The sequence below is a fragment of the Podarcis bocagei genome (genome assembly GCF_964188305.1).
Source record: "Podarcis bocagei genome assembly, chromosome: 2".
NCBI lineage: Eukaryota > Metazoa > Chordata > Lepidosauria > Squamata > Lacertidae > Podarcis > Podarcis bocagei.
The window spans coordinates 73,885,144-73,907,881 of NC_138126.1; the positions used below are offsets into that span (position 1 = coordinate 73,885,144).

General features: G+C 49.0%; 1 protein-coding gene across 3 annotated transcripts in view; it reads left to right on the forward strand.

Annotated features, from left to right (window-relative positions):
- The window catches only part of PITX1 (paired like homeodomain 1), a 43,707-nt gene that overhangs the window by 6,648 nt on the left and 14,321 nt on the right, over positions 1-22,738 (forward strand). For 2 of the 3 annotated variants that reach the window (XM_081185670.1, XM_081185672.1), the window contains one exon: positions 20,480-20,629. In XM_081185670.1, the coding sequence (XP_081041796.1) occupies positions 20,480-20,629 (150 nt within the window). Of the gene's footprint in view, positions 1-19,913; positions 20,630-22,738 lie in introns of those variants that run through there. The other variant, XM_081185671.1, reaches the window with a different exon arrangement.

Sequence of the window (22,738 nt, forward strand, 5' to 3'; positions counted from 1 at the left end):
AGTGCTGGCGAAAGAGTGCATTTGCCACGTCTGAAGAGAGAGGGTGGGGGTGAGACAGAGAAAGTAGGTGGTCCTCGCCCATTTATTTAACTAATCTGGGTTTTCTAGCTTGAATTTATCCACTTCTGAAGCTTAAAGCTGGAATGTCACTTGAATAAATAGATCGCCCAGAGGCAAGTTTTGCAGACCAAGCTCCCGAGCAAATTCTTTTGTGTGGTTGTATGTCCCCCTTGCATTTTTTTTTAAAGGAGGGGAGTGGGATCCCGTCATGGGGCTAAAGGAGGGATTTTGCCCGAAGAAAGGGATGGCTGTGAATCAAATAGCAAGGCAAAGCCAGAAGGTGGGGGGTCATGCACAGCCCCCCACCTTTCATGGATTGCAATAACGCAGTGGTGGTAGTTGTGAGGGAGTTGCTGAACTCCACACAGCGGAGTGGATGTTGCTTGTTGGGCTGTACGTGTCAGGATACGCTTTGATCAGCGAGGAGATTAGTTTTTCTCTTCTTGTGCACCCGCAAGAGAGGGGGAAGTCCCTCAGCTTATTGTTGTAGCCCCTGTAACTTTCCATTTCCTCCTCCTGGGCGACCCCCGCATGCCTGGGTTGGTCCTCGGACCTCTGGGACGCCTCTCCAACTGCTGACGCTGCTTGGGCGCCGGTGTTGACCTGGCAGTGGTTTGTGTAAAGGGCCAGAAGTTGACCTCCAGTCCTGAGGGCCGCCATGCGCGAGGAAACCTACCAGCCTGCTTGTTCTCCCAACACACCCTTAATAAAAAGCAGCCTCGCGCTTAAGTGCTTAAACGTCGTCTAGCCATGTCAAGTGCCCACGGAGAGAGGGAGAGACTGTTTCTGGGGTCCTGAACCCCCCCCCCAAAAAAGTGCCTCCTTCTTCTTGCTGCGATCGCTTCCCAAGCCCAAAGCGCGTTGCCCTCCGCTTTGCATTGGCACCTCCGTCGTCGGGGGTGTTTTTATGTTGGCAAACGGCTCAGGGAGCTGTTTTATTGTCCCGTGTAAAATAAAAGGCTCTATAAAACCTGCCTCGCTCTGGATGGCTGCCACGGTGGTGGACGCTAGGGGCAGCTGGAGCGGGGCAGGCGCCTTCTGCTCCTTCTCCGCCCTGGCTAAGGACAGACCAACCGGCGAAGGATCCGCCTGCGGGGCCCAAAGGCCACGGGTCCGCTTCCAAGGACGGGGCCGGTGTGATTCCGGCCCCGTGGCATCCTCCGGGTCACCACAAGCACACCACCACCGCAGAGACGGGGTGGCGGGGCTGCAGGCCCAGTGCTGTTGGTGGAGGGCAGAGGCAGCTGAGCGGGCAGATCCGACGGCAACGCGGCACGATCACGCTTCTATAACGCTTTGGGCAAGTGGGAGAAAGAGGCCTGGAGGAGCCGCGCCCCTGGGACTCCCTTAGTCTCGGGGAGGCACGCAGGGACTCGCGGCTTTAAGAAGCAGCAGGCTGCTTGCAAATCCTAAGAGCCGCCGCTCCGCCGCAAGGGTTCCCCTTCCCTAGGCTTCGATTTCAGCCTATATCTACGTCCCCATCCTTAAATGCATTTATTTCCCCCAATAAAGGCGTTGGGCATTGGTTCAGTTGGCTTTCGTGGGACTCGCGCCCTGAAGCGACCGAAACAAATGGTTTGGAAATACAGTAAGTCCCCGTGGGACTGGTTTTCGAGGATCAGTTATACCTCGCAGCACGTATGAGGTCGGGAATCGGAGAGCTGCCCCTTGGTTGGCGTGGCTCTGCAGTCCTCTCCAAAGCTAGCTGGGAATGAAGTCCCGCTTCACCCTCCCACGGGAACGGACTTCCAGATTTAAAAGGGCGCAAGCTTTGGACCGACTTCACTGATCTCCTTATAGAGCGCTCCTTGGCCGGGAAATGCAGGCAAATAATGATCCGCAGATAATGGGCATCTGGAGCTGTCGCGGTGCTCGCATAAGTGTCTTTGTCTCCTGGGTTTGGTGGCGCGGGATGCGAACTTCTCCCCCCCCCCACGCGGGACAGATTAAGTTTCAGTGCGCGCAATGGAGATTCTCGTGGCAATCAGTGGGGTTAGTTTCCTGCCTTTCGGGCTTCGGTGAGACGTGGCTGGCACTCACCCTCCCCTGGGACGCAAGGTTTGAACTGTGTGCTTTGCATTTGAGCGAGGAACTGCATTTAAACCACGCGGAGGTCTTCGTTGGCGATTTAAGGCTTTAATAATTGACTGATATTAGCTTTTGTCTGCTTTTTGTGAGTTCAACACGTACCAGTCGCGTCCCATCCCACGCCGTTAGTGGCGCACCATTGAATGTTTTCCACCTCCCTCCTGGTTTCATTATTTGGGTTCCAGTGCTCTGAGCAGACAAACCAGTTAATCCGAATTCCTTGTGTACAAAGTGAATTGATCCCATGCACATTTACCTCGGAGTGAGCGCCGTTGAATTCAGTGAGACTTACTTCTGCATAAACAGACCTAGGATTGCGCTATTGGTAGGTTTCAAAGTCGAGGAGGGTACAACCATTTAACCTCAAGCCACCAGTGTGCTGTTTTATACTAATTTATGTAACTCTCAAATTAAAAAAATAATGCAGAAGCAGAAAGTACAGTGGCGTAGCGTGGGGGGTGCAGGGGGGGCCGGCCGCACCGGGCGCAACATCTTGGGGTTAGGGTTAGGGGGCTCAAATCCACGGTTTAGGGGGCGCAAATTACTTCCCTTGCCCCGGGTGCTGACAACCCACGCTACGCCACTGAGAAAGTATTCCCCCCAAAACAGAATACAGTACTACTGATGCGAAGCTTAGAATAGCCCCCGCCGCCCCCCCCCCAGTTATAGATGAGAGAACGGTTATATGTAAATGGACAAAAAATGAGGAAGACCAAGAAAGGGACACAGCTACGTCGATTCCTTTCTTACAAGGTATACCCTTCCTGCATTGGAGGGGGTTGGACTATATGACACTTGGGTTCCTTCCAACTCTACGGTTCTTTGACCCTGAGATCAGGATAGACGCACAGTGAAGTCCTAAGAAAATGGTCTTACTTCGAAGTCAACATGCACAAGAGTGGTCTGTTAGGGGCCTGTCTAATACTCTCTTGGGAAAAATAGAGGACTCACAAGCGAGTCGTGTCCCATATTTTAAGATTATGAGTGCAATAGGAGAATAATTTACAACAGGTTTTTTCAGATTAGGTCATGGGCGTAGCCAGGATTTTTGTTGGAGGGGCGGGACTTGGTATGGGGGGCAGGACTTTCGTTAGGGGGCAGAACCGACGTGATTGGTCAGTTGGTTAAGTATTTCTATTGTTTTACTTGATCTAGGGGGCAATTGCCCGCCTGCCCCACCCTTGACTGCACCCATGTAAACGCACAGGTAAAATAAAGACTGCTGTCCTTAAGGAGTAAATTAAGGAGTAGCTCAATACATTTAGGAAGGCTTACTCCTATGCAAATATCCATAATTTTAGAAGGCTTCTCTTCCTTTTGCGCAGTTGTCTTCCTGCTGGCAAAATGAAGACTGTAATATCCTTGGGGCAGGAACCCTTTATTTAGGTTTTTATTTTGTTTGTCGCTCTGTAAAATCATTAAAAATAACAACCAAGCAAGCCTAAGTTTAAAAGTAAAAGGCGTGCCGTAATAGTGAACAGAATGATGTAGGCCAACTCAAGAGCAGCTTGAAGCTTTATTCTGCCTTTCAATTTTTTAGTATCTCCCTCCTCCCGCTCCTTCCAGCCATTTTCCGAGCTCCACCTTCTTGTGCAGATAGAACTTATCTCTCCTGAGGAGATAGAAATAGCTATTGTTCTTGTTTGTTGTCTGGAAGAGGAGAATGGGCACATCATTCAACGCCACCCACAGTCTCATTGTCTTCTTGATAAAACAGTTACATATTTTCCTTAGAAATCTTGGGGCATATTTTGCTTTGGCAAGCAGCGCACATACAGCTTGTGAGTCTGAAATGAGGGGGCTCAAGTTGCCTAAATAATAATAAAAAAAAATGTTTCTCCCTAATTTCCTAACTCTCTGCTTCCTCCACGGGAGAGAGCACAGTCCCAAGTCAACCAACGTCCAAAAGTCTCCCTACGAGTTTCTTTGTCAGAACTTGCCATCCACGCGTACGTGTTTGTGTGCAATGAATTATACCGTATTAAGGATGCAATCCCGCTGGGAGAAAGTCCCATTAAACTCAGGGGGACTTACCTCTGAGTAGACATACATAGAGGCTTACCTTGTTATCCATTAACCAACTGTCCTCATTTGGAGACATATGCAACCAGAGCCTGTGCATTTTTTTAAAAAAAATGCGCGGATGTTAAGTCGCACTGAACCCAATGAAATTTACTCCCCAGTAACTGTCCATAAAGCATAACAATTTGGACAAGTTCTGTCGAGAGTTACGCATCCCGCCCGCCCCCCTTTCTCCTTTCTTGGCTGGAAGCGTTTCTTACGGAACCCAGTTGGTCTTGGCAATGTCTTGGGCAACCCAACGCAACGCAATACTCCTGCCGGGAAGGGAAACGCCCGACCAGGGCACAGGATTGCTTGCCGGAGTGAACCGGCTCAAGGACCAGTTCAAGTCCCATTTAAAGCCACCTGATTAACTTGCACGTGTGAATTCGTCAATCGATTGTATCAGCCAGCGATTGCTCTCAGCCCTGTTCCGGGCGCTTAGATTGTAGCCAGACCAAAATCTCGCCCTTGAGCTTCATGCAGCCATCCAACGCTTTGCCCTACTGAAAGCACGATGGACTGACTGGGAATATCAGTCAGTTAAAATATTGCTTGCTAAATGTCTGAGGAAATAAGGAGTTTTTATTGTTTAAAAAAACACAAAATAATATCCATGTCGTCCTAGGAGCGTTTGTGGAGCTTGTGCGTCAGAAGACTGCCTAATATATAAACTAGTAGTTCATTATAATAGGCTTCTCCTTGGAATTTGAGAGGAAACGGTGTCACTTACTCTTTAACGATTTTCAATAATTTATCGGCGAAACATGAGTCTGTTTAGCGCTAATAAACCTGCAGAAAATCGAGGAGGGTGGGGGAGGCGGAATTCCACATTTTGCTGCCAGGTGGCTTTTAAGTGAGATCTAAGGGTTACTGTCCTGTGCATAATACCCTGTTTAGTAATCAGCGCTATATTATAACTTAACTGGTTTATGGATCGGGCAGTACAAGATGGGCGGGGAGACTTTCTTTTAAAAGGAATCATCAAGTTTAAAAACACACACACATCGTGGGCTGCTAGTTTGAACATTAGAAAACAACTGAGAAATTAGCCGTCGCAAAACGACCAAGCGGTGGAGGGAAATCGCCCAGTCTGAACATTCATGGGATCGAGTTAGACTTTATTGTAAAAACCCACAAATACATAGGCATACGGATCCAGAGCGCATAGGAGCTCCTGGACGTACAGATCCAGCTCAACAACTCTAGGTATTTTTCTTGTACACAGATAGGGGGCGGGGGTCAGGCGGGGGAGCCTATTTGCAACTTTCCACAATTCTGGCTCAGAACAGCTCCAAGCAGCGCCATCCGGAAACCCCAAACCGCGTTTTCACACGTACCACTTTTAAGCCACCGCGTCCCACCATTGGCATTTGAACTATACAAATACCTTTGCACCGTGTTTTTTAATTGATTGATGGCCAGGTAGGAAGCTTGATTTACAATCGCATTTCAGCCTTCTCGTGAGTGTGTTGTGATGAACTTTATGTCCGCAGCACATTTTTGTTCCCAGGGGAATGCAGGCATTTGGGAATAGCTTCTTGCGACGATTAAACCGCCCTGTAGGAACGAGGCTTGTATGTAGTAAAAAACGGTGCAGTCCCGTTGTCGCAAGACCAACAGACTGCGTCCCAACCACACATTCACTTGCATTTTCAGCCAAAGCAAACATGCTTGCAGCTTCGAAATTTAGGCTCAGATCCGGATTTATAGCCAGGTTTTAATTGGAGGAACTCCTTCTAGCCTGGTCCCAGACTCGGGAAAGAAAACAAGTCGTGTAGAAGTTTACTGCGCAACCTTCTACATTTCACTGATAAAAACAAGTCCCTTTGTGTTCAGAGGGACTTGCTCCCTAATAAATGCGTTTAAGGCCGCAGATTTGGGCCGCAATCCCTATACACCTTTTCCTGGGAGTAAGTCGCTTACCGAGCTCAATGGGACACTTCTGAGGAGGCGTGTATAAGATGTCAGGCTCGGGATCCTGGTTCTGGATAGCATTGTTGCAGATGGGCCTTTGCAACCATTCTGACACCGGGACCCTCAACACATTAAAAGAAAACAGGTTTGTCGTTGTGGATTTACTTACTTCCACTTTAAGTGCCTTGACACTTTTCGTGAAAGGAAAGTTACCTGCCGGAGAAAAGGCCTTCAGGTGTGTGGTCGGCGTGGGAAGCAAAGGGTTAATCGGTTCAGGGTAATTTCGGTCTTCAGTAGGAAGGTTGCTGGAATTCCTTGAACGCAAACAAACCTCAGACCTTTCAGGAAAGCGAGAGCTGGGCTGCACTGACCTTTTAAAGCGCGGCTCTGGCCCACAATCTGGTTCAATTCGGACTGGTTTGTTCGGTGTATGTCGCCTTGGCTGGAACTGCACAAGTCGAGTACTCCGGCTTAACGGTTTGGCTGGTCGGCTCCCCTGTGCAGGCCGCCCTTGCTGCTGTTTCACCTAGTCACCAAATCTGGATTTAATAATCACGAGAGAGATAAGTGAGAACTCCACTGCTGCTGTTAACGCACAACCCTGCTTGCATCCCTGACTCAAATCCCATTTGCCTCTGGGAGGAAGACCCGCGCCGATTCCAACAGAATCTGCTTCCGCCCGATCCGAGTAAGGAACCCGTGTTGCCGTCAGGGCAGAGGTCTCGGGGCTCTAGAGGTCTAGGATCCCACTCGGCGGAATCAGTAGCAGGGCCCTCAAATGCAGCCTGCCTGGCCTATCAAGTCAGGGAATTATAACACTCTGCCATCTAGGAAAAAACAAGAACCCCAAAGCCTTTTAGGCTGCAATCCTGTACACTTCCCATTGAGTTCGGTGGAGTTTACTTCTGAAAAGTCATGTATGGAGTTTCACTGACCACCCAGAGCCTGAAATTGCCTCGCTGCGCGATTGAGCTGAGCCAAGGCTAGAAAGATCCACGGTGTTCAATGACACGACTTCATGTTGGACTTGACTGCTCTATCCCACACAAGTGATTTAGGATTGCGTCCCATGTCTTTCAGCGCGATCCTAAATCCACTGAGTGGGCATAGGATTAATGTGGGGAATGGCAGGGCATCTGGTTTGCGTGAAGAAGAACCCAGGTTCAATTCTCCATATCTCCAGGTAGGGCTGCGGGAAACTCCCGTCTGAAATCCTGGAGAGCAGCTGCCAACTGGTGTAGATAATACTGAACCAGATAGTTCTCACCGTTTCCTGTGTTCTTGTTAGTCTTGAACTGAAATACAAGCAGGTGGACCTTCTCCCCCAGCCTCTCTCCGCCCGCCAGGTTGCTTTGCTCCAAGGCCCCCTCCTGCCGTCTTCATTCACCCTCCATAGTACACCCTCAATGATGTGCAGGCTCGCATCTCCGACACCTGCCTTCCCATCTGTGCCCATCTTCCTCCTTTCTCCTGCTGGCTCACTCCCAACGTCTTGTCTCCTGTGTTCGGCCTTCCCAAGCCTCTTCGACCCCTTACGCTGGATATAGGCCCTGCATCCCTCGCCCCACCAGATCCTCCTAAAATGGACTCTCTGTTCTGTAGTTGTTCCCGAACAAGCCAACGATGTCCTGTTTTTCATGGGTATGTAAAATGAGAGTCGTCATTGCGATCCATAGTTAAGAGTAGAAGTCGGCAAATGTGTCCTCTTTTTTGCTCTCCAAAATATGTGCATTGGAATGGCTCTTAGTTTATTTTTTTAAAAAATGTTTTCGGGTGTTTTGATTGTTTTATGGTTTCTGTCTTTGCCGCCCTGAGCACCTTTAGGAGGGAGGGCGGAATATAAATTTAATAAATAAATCTATAATAACGTAAGAAAAAAACTCCGGTTTAGCACTTTTCCACAAGGCGTCCAACGCATTCATAGGAGAATTTCCCCGCGGAAAATAGAGCCAGTCCCCTCAAGATGTCCTGACATAGGACGATCAGTGGACGCTATCGAGGGCGCCAAGTTGAGAGCCCTCTGGACCGGGATTAGTTCCAGTCTGTGACGTCATGCGCATGCATTAAAGGAGCTTGGTGACATCACCCTTCAGCTGCAGCTTCCAAATGATAGACACGTGGGGCAGAAAGAGCGTCTAATTAAATAAGAATTAAAAAATAACCTACTAGGATTAAAGAAGAAAACCCACTTTGAACATAAATTTACCATGAATTGCGCGGCAAGATTAATTTAGCACAAACGTGCAATCTCTATATTTTACTGGCGAAATATTTGGAAGAGTGGGTTAGATGTTTCTTGTGGACTCAAATAAGAGCACTAACAACCAGACAGGTCTCTGTAAGGCCTTTATTTCTGAGATCCTACGTCCACACACGTTATATAGTCGCAACTCCAGATTGAAACGTATATCCTGCGTGGGCGTGCGTCCTTTGATGCGTCTGCTTTAAAAGGGGAAAAAGACAAGGCTATCAGAACCGTTTAACTAGTGAAATCTTGCTCATCTGCCATCCTCTCCGTCCATTCCTCCATTTGAACCGGCGCTCTTCCGTCATACCGACTAGTATGAGTGGGAAAACATATTACAAGATATAAGGTCCACTACTTCATTGGACCCCCTTACTTTATACAGATGAAATGGCATGGGAGAATACAGGTTATGGGCTGTATCCAACCAAGAGTAGAGACATTAAAGTCAATGGAGGCAAATTAGTGGTGCTCATCCATAGTCTAGCAGGACTAGCACTGGTTGACTACAACAAATTTCCTTCTAGTGGGTTTACAAATTCGTAAAAGAGACTGCCACTTGAGGAAATCCTGTAATCCTATTCATGCTGACCTGGAAGAGAAATCCCGAGGAAACCAATGGGAATAGCTTCCCAAATATGCTTAGGAATGCGTGTGAAACAAAGGCAGGACGTTTAAGCGCGCTTCCTCGCAAGCCCCATCGAAAGCTACGGACGGCCTCCAAAGCAAGGCAGACACATTTGGGATCGGCGGTCATGTTTTTAATAACGTGCGCCGCCTTTTACGACAACAACCCTGTAAGGTGGGCCAATATCTCCATTTTCCCTATTGGCTAGAGATAACAAGAGTCGCTTGGTGAGATTCGAACCCGCTACATCCTGGTTCCCAGCTCTGCCGCACCAAACTGCTCTTGGCTGGCGAGAGAGGCGAGACGGGTTGAGATCGACCGCGGTGACAATCGCAGGCTGCCTCGGTAGTTTTTCCACTCGGCTAAGGCTGCTAACCAACCGACGGCGGTTGTTTGGTTGTTTGGCTTGGAAGATCTCTCCAAGCCACAAACCCCGGAGGCTCCGCTGGGAGATTTCGTTGAAAGCCACGGGTGGGTCTCTCTCTCCTCTGTCTCTCTGCAATGGAAAAGGCTGGTGTAAGTTTTGACAGCTCAAAGAGGAGGGAAGCAGGAGCTCCGCTGGCACCAACCGGCGCCTCCGGATGCCCCTCCGCGCTCGGAAAAGATGACAGACCGACACGGATCTATTTGAAAGGCGCCAGGAGGGAAGAGCGAGCGCCGGGGACCCTTTGGGTTGCAGAGTCGCACCAGCCACTTGGCAGAGCCCAGCGCTGGGTGCCACTCTTTTAAGGGGTCGAAGGTTTCATTCAGAGCCCTAGACCCCTCTAAAAGAGCAGACGGCGGGACGACTAAACGCACCAATTAAAAATATCACTTTTACGCACTCGGAGATTCAATCCCATTGCCCCCGTTACAGCTGATCTGTGCCTATGGTCGTCTGTGTGGGGCGGGCCCATATCAAGGCAGCCCTCTTCCCACGTCCCCAAATATGCATCTGCACCCATCATTTGCTTGCAGTTGGAGGTTTTCAGACACCACCAGGCCTTGTAGCTCACGCATCCAATTCCCTTCAGTGAAAAGAAATTGATAATTGGGGATAAGGGGTTGCTTCTTTTGGAAACAAACCCCATTAGTCCATGAGAACGTTTTCCTGACCAGGAAAATCAGGCAGCCACACTCGATCGTGAGCATCGCTCCTTGAGAGTAAGCAACGTTGCATAGAATCAGTAGTGTTCCAAATAAATGTCTCCCCCGCCCCAAGGAGGGCTGGGGTGTTAAGCAGATGCTATTTCGAAACGAGCAAAGAGTTTCATATCAAAGGGTAAGGCTGCAAAATGGGTCAGGGAGGAAGAGAACAGGATAGTTAGAAGTCGATGGATCTTCCTCTTGGCGTTCAAACATCCTGCAGAACTTTGCATTCAAAGAGATGGTCCTGCAGTGGACTGTGGGGGCTGTACTTGTTCTGGTGGGAACAGCGCCCAGCCACTTTACAAGACTGCAATTCTCCAGGCCTCTTGGGACAGGCTATGATTTTGAAGCTGGTTTTAAATTGGCTGCAGGAGTGTCAACACTTAAAGGCAATTATGCCAGAAGACCCTGAGCTGTTGCATCTTTGGCACAGGAGGTCGTGGTTTCAAAGAATTCTCTCTTAGCTTCTGAAAGTTCCTCTTTGGTGGCTGCTTTGGCTACTGACTAGGCCCTATTAAATAAAGGAGTCCACTCGGTCCCTGTAACTACTGATTGTAATACTTAATACAGGGACTGGCGATTCTGATTTTAATTGTATTTTATTTTCTCTCTGACACAGAGAGTATTTTAAAATGTTGTGACCTGCCCTGAGGTTCCCATGTGATAAGGGACGGCATATCAATCCTATTAACAGATATGGTAAAAAGAAGTGACCTTAGGCAGACAAAAGTTCTGATTCCATGAGGACTGTCAGCCTTTCAGTAAGCCACCCAGAGTGGCTGGGGAAACCCAGGAAGATGGGCGGGGTATAAATAATAAAATGATGATGGTGAAATAATTGTAGGAAGCTTACAGGAAGGGGAAGGGATGGAGCTCAGCAGCAGAGCAGGTGCTTTGCATGCAGAACTTCAGTCCCCAGCATCTCCAGGTATGGCTGAGAAAATAATCCCATCTGAAACCCTGGAGAGCACCTCCAGTGCTAAGCTAGATGGACCAATGGACTGACTTGATGAAAGGCGACTTCCTATGTTCCAAGGAAGACTTGCCTCTTCCACTGTTTATTTATTTCATTATTTATTCATTGCATTTATATTCCACCTTTCCTCTAAAGAGCTCAATGTGGTGTATGTTGGAGCCTCCTCCTCATTTAATCCCCACAACAACCCTGCGAGGTACAGTACAGGAACTGGCCCAAGGTCAACCGGTGAGCTTCGTGGCCAAGTGGGGATTTGAACCCCAGAGTCTGGCACTCTAACCACTGCACTATGCTGCTGCACATGTTGTGGCATGTTGTAATTTCAAAGTCCTCGGTTCTTTCCTGTGAAGATTTAAAATGCCCTAGAGATTTACATTTTTCTCTATGTTATCTTGATTCTGTTATCTCTCTATGCTAGGAAATCTATTCCACTGGCATGGCTCCCCACCCCATAGCTGAAGTTGTCTTTCATTGAGTCCTTGGGAGTGTGGAACCTGGTGCCCTCCCAAAGTTGTTGGACTGCAACTTCTATCATATTTAACCATTGGTCATGCTGGCTGGGGCTTATGGGAACTGGAGACCAACATCTAGAGGGCCACTGGCTCTCCACGTCTTACCTGCTCTGTCCCCTAACAGATCCACATGTCTTCAAAAACAGTATGCCACAGACTTGTTTCATCCAGATACAGTGGTACCTCGGGTTACAGACGCTTCAGATTACAGACTCTGCTAACCCAGAAATAGTACCTCGGGTTAAGAACTTTGCTTCAGGATGAGAACAGAAATCGTGCAGCAGCGGCAGCGGGAGGTCAAGAACAGTTTCAGGTTAAGAACGGACCTCCGGAACAAATTAAGTATGTAACCAGAGGTACCACTGTACTTGGGTTGGAAATGCTGGCAACTAAACCTAGGAATATGTGCTCTATCACTGACCCCTCCACAGTGCCTATATTAGGATCTCCTAACCCTAAAATGTCACAAACTTTCAAATTCAACAGAACTCTTTGTAAGGCTGTATGTCAAGCAAAAAAGGTGGGGTTGAGGAACATAGCATGGTTAGAGAGCCCCAAGTTGTGTGTTTAAAACAATTATGAACTGGGCCTTTTGCAAAATACCCTGCAACTTGTTTTCTGTTTTCCTCTGTTTCATTTATTCTTTTTTGCTTAACTTCCAGCCCAAATAAGAGTTATACTGAACTCAAAATCTTTCTCATTGCTTTCTGGTGACATGGTTGAAAGGTAACATAGGAATCACAGTTACATTTTTGCAAAAGTTGCAAAAAGAGAGAGAGAAAGCTTCCTTGTCCTTTGCACCTGCCCAAATGCCATCTTCTGTGACTGTCACAGGCCCTGTCCCTTTGCCACAGCAGCTTCCCATATCAGGCTTTCTAACACAGACTGCAGCCTCCCTCCCTCCCAGTCCACTCAGCTGATCATTGAAGAAGAGATAATGGCAATTCAGTCCCTTTGTGTTAACTTTCAGTGAAACAATGCAGAGGGCGTTCCTCAAGAAAATAAACTTCGAAGTCTCAGGTTGCTTTCCCTGGAGCATTTTCGGTGAAGTCTGTCGATGTTGATTTTGCAGCAAATGAGTTGTGAGCCTCTGATTTCGATTGGAGACTTGTCATTTCCCCACCACAACATGCCATTTTTCTAAAAAAGAAAAAAGGGGGGGAGAGTGATTGATTCAATCAATCATATTTCTTCCGGCAAGTAAATTAAGAGAAAACGTGGATTTTAACTGATTGATGCATTGTGCAGTGATAAACACAGACACTGGAAAATTATCCCCTTAGATTTCAGGTGAATGCTCTTTACAATTTGATTGCCAATACCAGGGGACAGACTGTGGCTGAGGCGTCAAGAATCTGCCTTGCAGGCAAGAGGTCCCAGCTTCAGTCCCTGGCATCTCCAGGTACGACAGAGAAAAGAGCCAGCGTAGTGTAGCGGTTGGAGTGCTGGACTAGGACCTGGGAGACCAGGGTTCAAATCCCCGCTCAGCCATGAAGCTTGCTGGGTGACCTTGGGCCAGTCACTCGCTTTCAGCCTAACCTACCTCACAGGGTCGTTGTGAGGACAAAATGGGGAGAAGTATGGGACTTGGGTGGTGCTGTGGGTTAAACCACAGAGCCTAGGACTTTCCGATCAGAAGATTGGTGGTTCGAATCCCCACGATGGGGTGAGCTCCTGTTGTTCGGTCCCTGCTCCTGCCAACTTAGCAGGTCGGAAGCACGCCAAAGTGCAAGTAGATAAATAGGTACCGCTCTGGCGGGAAGGTAAACAATGTTTCCGTGCGCTGCTCTGGTTCGCCAGAAGCGGCTTAGTCATGCTGGCCACATGACCTGGAAGCTGTAGGCCCTCAGCCAATAAAGCGAGATGAGCGCCGCAACCCCAGAGTTGGTCACAACTGGACCTAATGGTCAAGGGTCCCTTTACCTTTACATTTATGTATGCCATATTGAGTTCCTTGGAGGAAAGGCGGGATATTAAAGAGGTAAGTAAAACTCCCACCTGAAACCCAATGTAGAGCCTGAAATCCAGGAGAGCTGCAGCCGTCCAGTGCAGGCAATACTGATTTAGGCAGACCAGTGGTGTGACGGCAGCTTCCTGTGTTTCTGTAACTTCCATCTCCCTGCTGGTCCAACCAGCTCATGGGTGGTTGTCTCAATGGCACTTTGCCATAACCATGGAAGATCAGAAAGCGAGGGGATCCGCATCCTTTGGAACCAAGCAGTGCCACGATCGTCCCTTTGTAAAACTAATATAAAATTTAAATTAAAAAGGGAATAAATGAGGGCTGGGGAGATTAGAACGTATTGTTCTTTTTTTATGCTGGGTTTCATTTCCGAAACGAAATGAGCCTGCCTTGGAGGTTACATCCGTTGACCTTTAACTTATAGGGGGGATGCATGCGAATCCAAAAACGCACCGAACGTGGTTAGGGACCTCGTTGTGGCTTCACACAGGAGACAAGACACCGCGCTAATTATGACACAGGATTGTGTGCCGAATTCAATGCATGCCCTCAAAGAAACGAGTTCGTTTTCCAGGTGCCACAGCACTCTTGGTCTGTTAGCTGCTGCCGATTGATAAGCCTCATATGGGAGAAATCCAGCTGTGTTTTCTATTAGCTTCCGACGTGAATCGGGAGAGGAAGCAGGTTTCGAGCCCTAGTTTGTTTGGGGAAATCGATGTTCTTGATTTAGGGCGCATCCTTTCTGAGGAAAATTGGATTTCGTGAAAGAAAGGGCAGGTTGCATTTGTGTAGCCCAAATCTCCAGGCTTGGTTTCACACCTTTCTCGCCCATGCGTTGCTGCTGGAGGGGCGATAAGAGGGGATTAACTCAAGGAGACGAAATTGCCGTGGACTTTGGGAGTTTCGGTTAAGCAAACTTACTTCTGGAGCGCTTGTCTTTTATTTTATTTTGGAAAACTCCACTCCCAATCCACACACACACACACACACACACACACACACCCCACAAAACAAACTGGGCTCCTTGTGTCTGAAATCAGCACAGGCAAATATTTTGTCTCTTTAAAACACAGTCCAGAGGTCGTAGTTTTGGGACTGGACCCCGGGGGGAGGAAGAGACGCAGATAATAAAAGAATAAATACCCCAGTGGGGTGTTTCTGAGAGCTCCATCCCAGAGCTCCCTGGCGCTTTGTCAACAGAAACTATCATAACGATGGCAGAGAATGCGGGTCACTGGCGGTGCATTTGTTTAACAGATCACCCGCACCATTGCACCACTTAGGGAAGGGCCGCGGCTCAGGGGCAGAGCATCTGCTTCGCATTGCAACAGGTCCCGGGTTCAATCCCAGGTGGGGCTGGAAATGTCCTGTTCCTGAAACCCTCGAGATGCTGCTGGACTCATGGTCTGACTCAGTAAACGGCAGCATCCTATGTTCATGAAAAATAGTTTCCAAGCGGAGCCATGGGGGAGCTCAAATTTTGAGTTCCTTCACAGCCCATGATGCAGCTGGAGTTAAACTGCTGGGTCCTGTTGGCCTCAGGAACGGATGTCAGGTTCTTACAGCATGGTGCTGATAACGCCAAGGTTGCGAGTTCGATCCCCATATGGGACAGCTGCATATTCCTGCCTTGCAAGGGGTTGGACTAGATGATCCTCAGGGTTCCTTCCAACTCTACAATTCTATGCTTCTATGGATGATTTATCCCCACCCGCTACTTCAGCTTGGGGGATCCGGCTTGCCAGCAGCCTCTGGTGACACAACCCCCGGGCAAGTCTCTGCTTGACACTCGAACCGCCTTTGGCACCTGATTCCGGAGTGATCCTGGTGTAGGCCACAGAGTTTGTTCTGAGGGATTTGTAGAGCGCAGGAGTTTCCCTGGGCGATCGACGCAAGATTGTCCCGGCCACCCTGGAAGTTTTTTGCCCCTGTGATTTGAAGCGCCTTTCTAAACTGTGGGTTTAGGATCCGAGCCTAAAGCAGCTGAAAAACGCAGGGATGTTGGATTAAGGCTGGAATCCTAGGCGCACTTACTTACAAGTAGCTTCTAAGGAAACCGGCGCTTTCAGAGCAAGTGGGTGGGTCGGTGGTTTCAAGAGAAGTGAGAGTGAAACGCTGAAGGGCCATTTTAACCGGGGAGTGGTTCGGCGGCCCTGAGTCAGCGTTAGAGCTGTGTGCTCTGGTGTTGTCTGGGAAAAGTCTGTTCAAGACAGTTCTCCAGTCTTCCTTTCGCACATTAGTTGGGGAGGGTGCGATTAAAGAAGAAGAGAGTCCAATACAGGAATTCCCTTTTTGGAAAACTCCCTCCAGTGACATTTCCCCCGGAATATGGAGCATGAAGGTTAACCACAGATTTCTTCTTCTCTCTGAAAGTATTTTGGGCCGAATCGAACCTGTTTTGAACCTGGGAGGTGGGAAACGAAGACACCCTTTAGCTCAAGGGGGAAGGGAACCCGGGAACCTTCGGGTATTGTTGAACTATAGTTCCCAACAACCCTAGCCGGCATGACAATGGCATGGGGTGATGGGGGCTGTTGCTACTCCTGCTTTAGATAGTTGTCCATGATTCTATGTAACCCACACAGCCCTTTAAAACACACACAGAGGTTTGTCTCTGATTTCAGTCTGTTGGGGAGACCATCCTTTCAGCATAGGCACTCGGCTTAGACCAGGGATGAAGGGAACCTGTGACCCTTCAGATGTTGCGAAACTCAGCATCCCAGGCAGCCAATGGTCAGGCATGATGGGAATTGTAAGTCAAGCAGCATCTGGAGGACCACAGTTTCATCAGCCCTGCCAAGCAAGAAGATCTTGCAAGGAGTGGCCTTCTCGACCCAAACCACCTCTATTTGGAACAAGGCCTCCTGATTGCCTTGTAGAATAGTTTCCAAGGAATTGTGCTTAGGCTTGCAAATGGTAAAGTTGGCATCACTGAAGCACTCCCGGTGTTCCTTTTTCCGGGGTTACAGGAGGGATTTGAGATGCTCCACAATGTGGGCGGGGAGGAGGCTTCCTTAAACAGGACACAGGGAAAGGTCAAGCTTCTGAGCTGATCTCTTTGCGACGCGATTTCTTTCTTTAACATGCACACTCGGCATTCCTATCCAAAATAAATGCATATTCTGTCCGCAACAGACAAGTTGTAAAGCAGAAGAAAGCTCAATAACATTATAGCCTGCATTTATTGTTTAGCGTGGGCGAAAGACAAGACAGAGTGATAGGGGATGGGGGGAAATTCTGATCCTGAGCACTCTCCAGTGTGTAGACGCGGAATCTATCCCCAGGCCCACATGCCTCAATCCCAGGTTTGTGCAAGAGCCCTTCCTAGGTGAAGATGGAATTTAATATGTACCAACACTAAGAGTTCTATACAGTGGTACCTCGGGTTACAGACGCTTCAGGTTACAGACTCCGCTAACCCAGAAATAGTACCTCGGGTTAAGAACTTTGCTTCAGGATGAGAACAAAAATCGTGCAGCAGCGGCAGCATTAGGCCCCATTAGCTAAAGTGGTGCTTCAGGTTAAGAATAGTTTAGGTTAAGAACGGACCTCCGGAACGAATTAAGTTCTTAACCCGAGGTACCACTGTATATAGCCAACTAAAGGACTTATAAATGTAAGGTAGATTCTATGAGAGTTATCGACTGGTTTATTGCTATCCGCTGATACCTTTAGTAATGGTGCATGTGCGAATGATAGTATACCTAGGTAGACATCAAACCACAACCGATCTACCGAGCCGGCCTCCTGGAGAGAAACATTTCAACATTGGTTGCCGGAGGATCTGAAAGTGGCGTTGTCTCCTTTTTAGTATTGAGTGGGAGAAGGGAGAGCCAGGCTTTATATTCTGCCCTTGAGCCCAGTTTGGAGAAGAGATTTCAAGGAGTAGGAATAGGAAGAGCCTCTCCCCCATTTGAAATATTCGGCGGGCTTGCAGTCGGATTCAGAAGTTGGCCTCTCGGGCTGAGATGTGTGTGTGAATTCAGGGTGGTCGACAGATCTGTAAACAACTCATTAGGGAGTCACCAAAATGTATACGCGCGCGCGCACGTGGCAGCTACGACCTTCCCATCATCATCCAACCTGCCCCAAAAGTGTCACTGGGCTGCAAAATGGGGCGAGATTAGGAGGCCAGTTTTAAGACAACCGAGAGGCGAGTTTTAAACCACAGGAGCAAAAGGGATTAATTTCCAAACTGTAATCCACAACCAGTTTCCCAAGTAGTCCTCCCGAAGTTGCATGGAATGAGAGCCTCGCACGTTGCGGCAATCCCTAATGGGCCTCCCGGTTGACTTGAAGAACGAGAATTTCAGTTCACGTGGGCTACAATCCAAATGCCACGGGAAGGTCGGGAGACATTCCCACGGAATGCAAAGGCTGCATCCTCAAGCGGTACTGTTTTCGCCTCGCGAGGGAAAACTCCCCAAAGGCTCTACTTTTTAAAGAGATCAAAGGGTCTCAGAAATGAGTCCATCGCTCAGTTCAGCAACACTGGGGGCACCGCAACTTACCCAGGCAGGTGGTGGTAGGATCCCGCCAGAAAAGCCTCTCTTTTAAACCAAATAAATCCACTTCCCGCATTAAGGAAATCTCCGGCTGGCCTTCAAGGATAACAATTGGGCATATTCTTATTCAGCCTCACGGCAATGCGGGCTGGGGGGGCTGGGGCATGGATTCTTACACCTTCAGCCCAAAGGCTCCAAAAATGGCCAGGGGGGAAAGGCGTTGCCTTTCTTGCCCTATGAAAACAAATTATTTCCCGATTCCGCTCCCCGGTCGCCAGTTTACAGGCAGCTAGGCAAGTTCTTTCACAGATATATTTAAGGATAATATGTAACAAACTTTCCTATGTTCAACCTTTCCACGCCATCATTACAGTGGTACCTCGGGTTACAGACGCTTCAGGTTACAGACTCCGCTAACCCAGAAACAGTACCTCGGGTTAAGAACTTTGCTTCAGGGTGAGAGCAGAAATCGTGCAGCGGCAACGCGATGGCAGCGGGAGACCCCATTAGCTAAAGTGGTGCTTCATGTTAAGAACAGTTTCAGGTTAAGAACGGACCTCCGGAACGAATTAAGTACGTAACCAGAGGTACCACTGTATAGCAGTCCCAGAGAGAGTGTTTGGCTGGGGTGCTTTATCCTGCAAAATGGGTGGGGGTCCTAATGAATACTTTAATTTGCTTTTTCTTTAAAATCTGTTGAGTAACACTGTACTGTACTTGGATTTTTAGATGGGGATTTATATCCAGGGGTGAAATATGTTCTCTGTCGCTCTTAAATTTATGGATGGGCGCGGAGGGACCTCCGAACCCCTAGAAGAAGTTAGAACATTGTGCCACCACCCTATCCGAAACCAGAGCAACTCGGCTGAATTCGTTCTCGTGCTCCCCCCCCCCCTTGACCTTACACGAGTCCTAAGCAGTAGCACGCCCGTTTTGCACAACGCGATTTAATCCGAAAGAACTACACACCCCGGGCTGGTTTTTGCGGCTTATGTCCTGTGCCTAAAAGTCGTTTAGGCTTGAGCAATCCTATCGGCACAGAAAGTTCTATTGGGAAGGTGAGACATGATAATCCCGAGCAAATCCACACGTGAGCGTCGCAATGGTGTTGGGAGCTCATCCCATGCCCCCACTTTTTTATCAGCAATCCTGTGCCGGTTTGCTCAGCAGTAAACCCTTTTGTCTTCAGTGGGGCTCACTCCCAAGTTTGGGGAAGGAAGCCTTAAGGATCAATTTGGACTATCCCATCCCCGCCGCCGCCCCCCCAAAAAAGCCGCACAAGCCGATCCTATGGCCAGTTTACTGGCGGCTCAGCCTCTCGGTCTCCAACCAGCCTCGTTTACAGGTAAATTGGGACAGGAGTTCTTAGGAAGGAACTAATCCCCTTTGAAGTGGAGCATGCGCACTGGCAACCAAAGAGTGGGCGCCGTATGATGCCACTGAAGTGGCGTGGGAGGCTTCGTGGATTCCAATAGGATGTGGTTAAAAGCTATGGCCGTTCCCTAGAGGAAAACCTCCTTGAGACTGGCGGGGGTGGGGTGGGAGCGATCTACCTTTTCCCAGCCCCTCTCCTCCTCCTCCTCCCCCTCCCTCTCCGGTGATGTCAATGCCAGAAGGTCCCCTTTGGCTGGAATGGGACCTTGGCTTGCGCCATAAATCCTGGCAGGAGGCAGGCGCTGATGGAGAGGCAAGAGGAGCCACCTGATTGGCTCCAGGCTGCTCCGGGGCCTCGGTTCTTTTAAAGCCAAGCGAGGGGAGGCGAGGCAAGAGAGCGAGAGCAGCGCCAAGCCACCCGGGAGAGAGAGGCGAGAGCGCTCCTTCCCAGGCGCGGTCTCTTTAAGAAATGCGCCCCGCCGCCAGCCCCCGAGAGCGCTCGCCTGGGCCGCCGGCTCGCAGGCAGCTCCCTTGAGGCCGGCCCAGCGTGGAAGGGAAGGCATCTCAGCGCGAGGAGGGACGGGGAGGTCTCGAACCTCGGCGAGGGAGGAGCTACGAGACAGCTTACAGACCTACGGGCGCGGGCAGCGCACTCGGAGCTCCCTCGCTAGCCAGCGGCCACCTCGCGCCACTGCGCTCTGCTGCTGCTGCTGCTGCTGCGCTCGGCCCCCCTGCTCTCCTTCGAAGGGGCTGGCTGGCGCGGGGGGCTGCTGCCACTGCCCCGCATATGCAGCCAGAGCCCGTCGAGGCTTGGCGCCGCCTGTCCCGCAGCGAGCCAAGCCCAGCTCGAAGCCGAGTGGATTTAACCCGTCAAAATCAGAGCAAAACCCCAAAGCAGACTTCTCCTTTTGCAACCGCTGTGGAATAACCCTCGCCCTGTCTTGGGAAAGCAGCGCGCGCGCCTCCCCGAAGGCACAGGCGGGCACAACTGAGTCTTCTTCTTGCTATGGATTCCTTTAAAGGTGGGATGAATTTGGAAAGGGTTCCCGACGGCTTGAGAGCTCCCCAGGCGCCCCACGACATGGCTTCCAGCTTCCATTTGCAGAGATCGTCCGAGGCCAGGGAAGCGATCGAGAATTCAGCCAGCGAATCGTCCGACACCGAAGTCCCAGGTAAGGGCTGACGTCCTTCGAGTGGCGTCGTTCTTGGGGTTGTTTGCGTCACGTAAGAAAAGAGGGCAAATGCCTGCTTTCCTTACCAAGGGAAGTTACACCGGAGGACTTTTGTCTTTTAACCAAATAGGTGAATGCAGAATGCAGAAAGGGAAAGAGGCGCGGAGGGATTAAAACTTTCTAACATATAGTCGTATATTGCTCTCCACATCCAAGCGAAATATTGGCGTTGCACACGCACATAAATTTATGTGCTATAAATTTATTTGAGAGCTGCCATTCCGACTGCGGTTTTTGTAGAATGTTTCTGAAAGCATGTCAGCTCTGATGGGTTTCTTTTCCATCCTGGAAAGCGTACAACATGTAAAAATCTCCCTCTCTGTCAGAATGGGGGAGCACCCATCAAAAATCAGGAAGAGGTGAAGGGTGGGAGTACACAAGAGAAAGACTGAGAAATCCAGACATTCAGATATTATTCCATAGGCTGCCCACGTAAAACTTGGATTATGTCACAATATATCTTCGTAAAGGGAAAATTCATTTTTAGAAGATGCCAAAATAAGGGGACGGGTGTGTGGTTCTCTCTCTTTCTCTCTCTCTCTCTCTCTCTCTCTCTCTCTCTCTCTCTGTGTGTGTGTGTGTGTGTGTGTGTGTGTAGATGCTTATACTGAAACTTACTCGCAGGTAAACGTCCATAGTATAATCGCAGCCTTAAAGTTAATGCTTAAAGTTATTTTAAGGAGACTTTCGGGTTTCTTTTTCTTCCCTCTCCAAACTGTCTGCCTGTTTCAATTTTGGCGGATGTCCCGCATATAATAAGGCCCCTCCGCTGAAAAGGTTATCTTTTATTTCAACACAAAACAGAGTCACAGACACCCAGGCCGTGTCCCTCAAGTCGGTACATACGGCCCTATTCCTTGCCTTGCCATTTAATTTCCAGAGCTCTGTGGTTAAGATCCCGTGAAACCCAAACCACGATTAGAGGCCTCGATGACAGATTGTAACCTGGAAGTGAATGGGGAGGGTTGGAAGCTTAAAAGAGCACAGGAAGAGGTTATGGCCGGGATACTGCGTGCACCCTTGGAAGGGAGATCTACGGAAACCTTTGGGACTTGCAGGCCAATTTCATACATATCTACTTGCGATCAAGTCTCATTGTGCCACACTTCTTTCTGCGTAAGTGTGCACAGGATCGCAGCCTCGTTTTCCAGGGCAAAACATATATTGGCTTCATTTAAATTTAAGTATCTTTTTATAACTCTCGAACAACCTCCCCCCCCCCCCGCGTTTTCCTTTGCATAGACAGTTATAACTTTCGACATACGGATCTGTAAGACACACGCGCAGCCATCTACACAATATAGATATACCGAGAACGCATATACACTGCATAAGCTCCGTAGACAAAGGAAAATGGATCAAGAGTAGCAGGAAAACTTAAAACAAACCTAATTTGTGTAACAAAAGCAGTAAAAAAAAACAGGGCTGGGAATGGTCATTATTGCCTCTAGATTTCCCCACGGAAATCGATGATTCTGGGCGCTCTGACGAGGTCTTGAAATCATAAGGAGCTTCGGTTTTAGCAGCTCCAGCGCAAAGGAGGCGCCTTAAATCCAAGTCACGGAATAAAGAAAGAAACCTCCTTTCCCCTTTTTCTTTTCCAAAGGCAGTTTGAAAGCGGCCGGGCCTAGGCTGAAAGGCCGATGTGTCTTGATGCGGGGAGAGGGAGCTGTGGGAAAGAGGAGGGGGGACCTTTCCCAGTGGTCGTTGTCCCCCTAAACTGTGGCTCATAAATCCCAAAGCGGTTCAGCGAGCAGGGCCCGCGCTAGTCCACGCCAAGACACAAAGTACCTCTCACTTCTTCTAAGTGGAAAAATGTGCTAAGACCAATTAAGCCTAATGTGTGTTATGATTTGAAACTGTATCAGAGGCCCGTTGGAGAAGGCAGACCCCCCTTTTTTTCCCCTGTAATGAAACGGGCAAGACGGATAAATCAAAGGCCAAGATCTCAATCGCCTTGATGGATGGCGTTTCCAAAGATTTATATGTATATAATTTATATGTGTGTGTGTGTGTGTGTGTGTGTGTGTGTGTGTATGTGTGTGTATA